This window comes from Melozone crissalis, unplaced genomic scaffold (genome assembly GCF_028551555.1).
Source record: "Melozone crissalis strain CALT ecotype California unplaced genomic scaffold, PUWL_Pcris_2 ptg000366l_1, whole genome shotgun sequence".
NCBI lineage: Eukaryota > Metazoa > Chordata > Aves > Passeriformes > Passerellidae > Melozone > Melozone crissalis.
In genome coordinates, this window is record NW_026536109.1 from 40,242 (window position 1) to 46,241 (window position 6,000).

A 6,000-nucleotide genomic window follows, 5' to 3' on the forward strand; every position below is an offset into this window, starting at 1 on the left:
GGGAATTAATATGGGATAAACTGATAATGGGAATAAATAGGTGTGATAAATATGGGATTAACTGATAATGGAAATTAATATGGGATAAATGGATAATGTGGGATAAATATAGGACAAACTGATAATGTAGGAAAAGCATGAGATAAATTGATAATGAGACTAAATATAGGATAAATTGATAATGCGAATAAATAGGTGGGATAAATATGGAACAAATTGATAGTGTGGGATAAATATTGGAAAAACTGATAATGGAAATTAATATGGGATAAATGGATAATGCGAATAAATAGGTGGGATAAATACAGGATAAATTGATAATGTGGGATAAATAGATAATGGGAATAAATATGTGGAAGAAATATGGGAAAAATTGATAATGTGAATAAATATGGGAAAAATTGATAATGGGAATAAATAGGTGGGATAAACATGTGACAAATTGATAATGGGAATAAATATGGGATAAGTTGATAATGTGAATAAATAGATGGGATAAATAAGGGATAAACTGATAATGTGGGATAAATATAGGATAAACTGATAATGAGGGATAAACATGAGATAAATTGATAATGGGACTAACTGTGGGATAAATTGATAATGGAAATTAATATGGGATGAATTGATAATGGGAATAAATTTGTGGGATAAATATGGGATAAACTGAAAATGTGGGATAAAAAAACATGACAAATTGATAATGGGAATTAATACGAGATAAATTGATAATGGGAATAAATAGGTGGGATAAATATGGGATAAAGAGACAATGAGGGATAGACATTAGATAAATTGACAATGGGAATAAATATGGGATAAATTGATAACGTGAATAGGTGGAATAAATATGGGAAGAATTGATAATGTGGTATAAATACAGGATAAGTTGATAATGTGAATAAATTAGGATATATTGGTAAGGTGAATAAATATGGGAATCTTCCCTGGAAGTCAGGGAAATGCTGGGTCTCATTCTTGGTATGCAAATCAAGGTGAATAAATACTGGAAATAAATATGGGATAAATCGATAATATGAATAAATATGTGATAAACATGAGATAAATGGATAATATGAACAAACATGCAGGATAAACACATGATAAATAACAAATTCCATCACTTCCAACCATCCCTCTCCCCAGGACACTTTGGATCACCATTTTCACCCCAATTACCTCAATTTGGTTGATCAGGGAGTTGTCAAACTTGAAGCCAGGGATCCTCTTCTCGCTGCACACCACGCCCACGTCCTCGGTGTGTTTGCAGTCGCTCACGCCCCATCCATTGGAGCCACAGGCAGCCAGGCTGCTCTCCTTGCCCGTGCAGTGCACGTTGTCCAGCCAGATTTTTCCTGGAAAAGGAGGAAAACACAGCTGAGATTCCAAGAGGAGGAATCTGGACTGGATTCCCTGAATCTGGAAGCCAGGGAAGCTGCTCAGTCTCACTCTCAGTGTGAAAATCAAGCTGTGTAATTCAGTGTGAAAATAAAGCGGCACCTCAAGGACTGATGGATTGGGAAAAGCTCTGGCCCATGGATTTTCCCATCCTTTATCCATTTGGGAATAAAAATCCACGTCCAGCTTGTGCTGCCCCAGGGATCAGTGATCAGATCCATCATAGAGATCAGTGATGAAAATTCTCAGTGGGAAAAATCAAGGTGTGAAAATCAAGGTGAATGAAGCAGCACCTCAAGCAGTGCATGATTTTCAAGCAGCCAGATTTTCCCTGCAAAAGGAGGAAAACACAACTGAGATTCCAAAAGGAGGAATCTGGGCTGGATTCCTTGAATCTGGATTCCAGGGAAGCTGCTGGGGCTCACACTCAGTTGAGAATCAAGGTGAATAAGGCGGCACCTCAAGGATTGATGGAATGGGAAAAGCTTTGGCCCATCGATTTTCCTTTCCTTTATCCATTTGGGAATAAAAATTCACCTCCAGCCTGTGCTGCCCCGGGGATCAGTGATGAAAATTCTCAGTGGGAAAAATCAAGGTGATTATGAAAATGAATAAAGCAGCACCTCAAGCAGAGCATGTTGTCTGGCCAGATTTTCCCTGGAATAGGAGGAAAACACAACTGAGATTCCAAGGGAAGGAATCTGGGCTGGGTTTCCTGAACCTGGAAGCCAGGGAGGCACTTGGTTCTCACGGTGTGAAAATCAAGATGTGAAATCTTGGTGTGAAAAGCGGCACCTCAAGGATTGATGGATTGGGAAAAGCTCTGGCCCATGGATTTTCCTGTCCTTTATCCATTTGGGAATAAAAATCCACCTCCAGCCTGCGCTGCTCCAGGGATGCTGATGAAAATTCTCAGTGTGAAAAATCAAGATGTGAAAAATCAAAGTGAATAAAGCAGCACCTCAAGGATTGATGCGTTTGATGCCGTGACGATTTTTTTCCTTTTCTTTTATGCACCTTTTATGCATTCTCAATGCTCTTAGCATGCACACTTGTAATTCCTTCAGTCTGATAACCTCACATAACCCTGATATTCCATTAAACCAAAAACCCAAACATCCCAAAAGTCTCGCAGTTAGAGGCAGACAAACCCTACACTACCCTAAAAAACCAAAGTCCCCTCTAAAATTCATCCTATAAACTAAGATTAAACCCATCCAAGACAATAAAAATACAATAAAAATAAAATAAAATTTAAAAATTGAAACAAAAAAAAAATCAGGCTATTCATTCTAGTCTCTCATTAGGACATTTTTGTTAAATATCCTAATTTGCAAAGTCTTTAAAATTCCATCCGTGATCTATTGTGAGTGTACATTTCAGTGTGCTCCACCTTGGCAAAATGCTGCACCGTGAGAATCCTCATTAAATACCAAAATAAAATAATTACTCCTTAACTGAATTAATTAGCTTTAAATTTTAACTTTTAAATTATTAATTTAATTAAATTTTAAGACCAGAGGAAAGTTGTCATGTTGGGAAAAACTCTGACCCAATGGCTTTTCCAATCCATATGGGAATATTAAATTAATATATTTATTACATATATTATTACATTAATATATTAAATTAACACTATAATTAAATAAATAATTAAAATAATATTATGTTATATTAAATTAATAATAAAATTATAGTTTAATTATGTTATAGATAATATATTAGGTTAATGCATTTAAATTTATTTAAAATATTAAAATAATAAATTAATACAGAAATCGGGCCCCTCAAAACCAGAATGGGAAGAGCCCCCCAGACCCTGGATTTGGGATTTCCTTGGTAATTCTCCCTCCTGTGTGACCCCGTGGCCAGCCAGGTTTGTTTTCCAATGTCACGGCCTCTTCCTCACTTGGAAATCTCCTGCTCTGCCTCCGGAGCCAAAATCCACAACTTTGGGAGCACATTCCAGGTTTGCAATTTCCCTCAGGCCCCACTCGCTCTTTTATGGGACATTTATAGGTGTGAGCACTCAGAAACTGCTCAAATCCACCCAAACGGCACCTGTGGCCTCCTGAGTGGAATTTTATCCCTGTGGGATCCACCAGGCTCCAGGGAGGGCAGGAAAAATCCTCATCAGGACAAGATTCAATCCCAAATCCCAATAAATCCCAATAAATCCCATGGGGTGCCCGTTATTACACAGATCCATTGTTATTCCTGGATGATTTCGGAGTTTTCCCTCATAAATTTGGTGATTTCAGGAATTCCCAGCTGTCACACACAAACATTCTCCTTTCCAAGGGTTTGCCCAGCAGATATTTGGGATTCAGGTGGGATTTTCCACATTTCCACCAGGTGCAAGGTTCAGAGAGCGAGAAAGGGTGTGGAAGACTGAAATGAGGGATTCTTGGGAGCTGGAGAGGCTCCCCCAATTCCCAGGGATCCCAATCCAAGGTCCCTCAGCTGCTCCAGGCCCTTCACCATCCCTGTGTCCATCCTTTGGATGCTTTCCAATAATTTCACACATTTTTTACCTCACAGAGCAGAGCATGAGAAAGGAACACTGAAAACCACCAATTAAACTGAAATTAGGGATTATGGGGAACTGGGAAGGCCCTGAAATCCCAATCCAAGTTTCTTCAGCTGCCCCAGGCCCTTCACCATCCCTGTGTCCATCCTTTGGATGCTTTCCAACACCTTTTTACCTCACAAAGCGGAGCATGAGAAACCAACACTCAAAGCCATCAATGAGACTGAAATCAGGAATTACTGGGAACTGGAAACATTCCCCACAGTGCTCCAAGATCTCCTCACCTTCTCCTATCCCGTACTCGGAGCTGGGCAGCCAGGACACGGCCTCCACGTAGCCCAGCTCCCAGCATGAGAGAGAAACACCCCAAAACCACCAACTAAACTGAAACCAGGGATTATTGGGAGGTGAAAACGTCCTCCCAGTGCCCTGGGATCCCAATCCAAGATCCTTCAGCTGCTCCAGGCCCTTCTCCATCCCTCTGTCCATCCTTTGGATGCTTTCCAGCACTTTAACATCTTTTTTACCTCACAGAGCAGAGCATGAGAAACCAACACTCAAACCCATCAATGAGACTGATCATTGATGATCAATATCAAAAATCAGGGGTTCTTGGGAGATGGAAACATTTCCCACAGTGCTCCAAGACTGGGCAGCCAGGACATGGCCTCCACATAGCCCAGCTCCCAGCACAAGAGAGAAACACCCAAAAACCATAAATTAAATTGAAATTAGGGATTATTGGGAGATTGAGACATTCCCCACACTGCTCGAAGTTCTCCTCACCTTCTCCTTTCCCATACTTGGAGCTGGGCAGCCAGGACACGGCCTCCAAGAGATAAACACCCCAAAACCACCAATTAAACTGAAATTAAGGATTTTTGGGAGCTGGAAACATTTCCCACAGTGCTCCAAGCTCTCCTCACCTTCTCCTTTCCCATACTTGGAGTTGGGCAGCCAGGACACGGCCTCCACGTAGCCCAGCTCCCAGCGCAAGAGAGAAACACCCAAAACCCATAAATTAAACTTTATTGGATTATTGGGAGATGAAAAGAACCTCTCCCTGCTCCAAGTTCTCCTCACCTTCTCCTTTCCCATATTTGGAGCTGGGCAGCCAGGATATGGCCTCCAAGTGAGAAACACCCCAAAACCATCAATGAGACTGAAATCAGGAATTACTGGGAACTGGAAACATTCCCCACACTGCTCCAAGACTTCCTCACCTTCTCCTTTGCCGTACGTGGAGCTGGGCAGCCAGGACACGGCCTCCACATAGCCCAGCTCCCGGCATGAGAGAGAAACACCCCAACACCACCAATTAGACTGAAATCAGGGATTTGTGGGAGCTGGAAGCATTCCCCACAGCGCTCCAAGATCCTCTCACCTTCTCCTTTGCCGTACTTGGAGCTGGGCAGCCAGGACACGGCCTCCACGTAGCCCAGCTCCCGGCACACCACGTTGGCGGCGTGGATGGAGAAGTCGTCGTCGCACACGGTGCCCCACTCTCCGCTGTAGAACACCTCCACCCTGCCCTCGTTGTGCTTCCTCTTCTGCCCCGCCAGCCTCAGCTGGATTTTGGGCACGTTTGGGGCCCTCTGGGGCGGCTGGAACACCTGGGGGGGTGGCTCGGGGTAGCCGGGCAGGTACGGCCAGGGCTCGTACTGGGCACAGCTCAGCCCGGCCAGCAGCAGCAGCAGCACGCAGTGGTTGGAGGGAAAAACTCGGGATCTTCCCATTTCCAGTGCTCACAGTCCTCAGAGGCAGAGCCAGGCAGGGCTGTCCTGGAGGAAAATCAGGTTTTAATTAAAGTTTGTAATGATAGAAAATTGATATGGTTTGTATCATTATATTATTTATATTAATTCATCATTATTTATTGATTTCTCTGTGTTATTATTTATTTTATTGCTTATTATTCCTTATTTTATTTTTATTTATACGTTCTTATGAAAATCAGGTTTTAATTAAAGTTTGAAATTATATAAAATAGATATGTTTTATATCATTATAGTATTTATATTAATTCATCATTATTTATTTCTATATATTATTATTTACTTTATTTCTTATTA

The 6,000-nt window shown here is 41.5% G+C and overlaps 1 protein-coding gene across 1 annotated transcript in view; it reads right to left on the reverse strand.

Annotated features, from left to right (window-relative positions):
- Positions 1 to 5,664, reverse strand: part of LOC128949999 (lysyl oxidase homolog 2) — a gene marked incomplete at its 3' end in the record, with an annotated part of 45,312 nt that extends 39,648 nt beyond the window's left edge. Inside the window, exons 1-2 of the mRNA XM_054294891.1 lie at positions 5,313 to 5,664; positions 1,180 to 1,355 (exon numbers count right to left, since the gene is read on the reverse strand). Coding sequence (XP_054150866.1) covers positions 1,180 to 1,355; positions 5,313 to 5,664 — 528 coding nt within the window. The remainder of the gene's footprint in view (positions 1 to 1,179; positions 1,356 to 5,312) is intronic.
- Between the last annotated feature and the right edge of the window lie 336 nt (positions 5,665 to 6,000).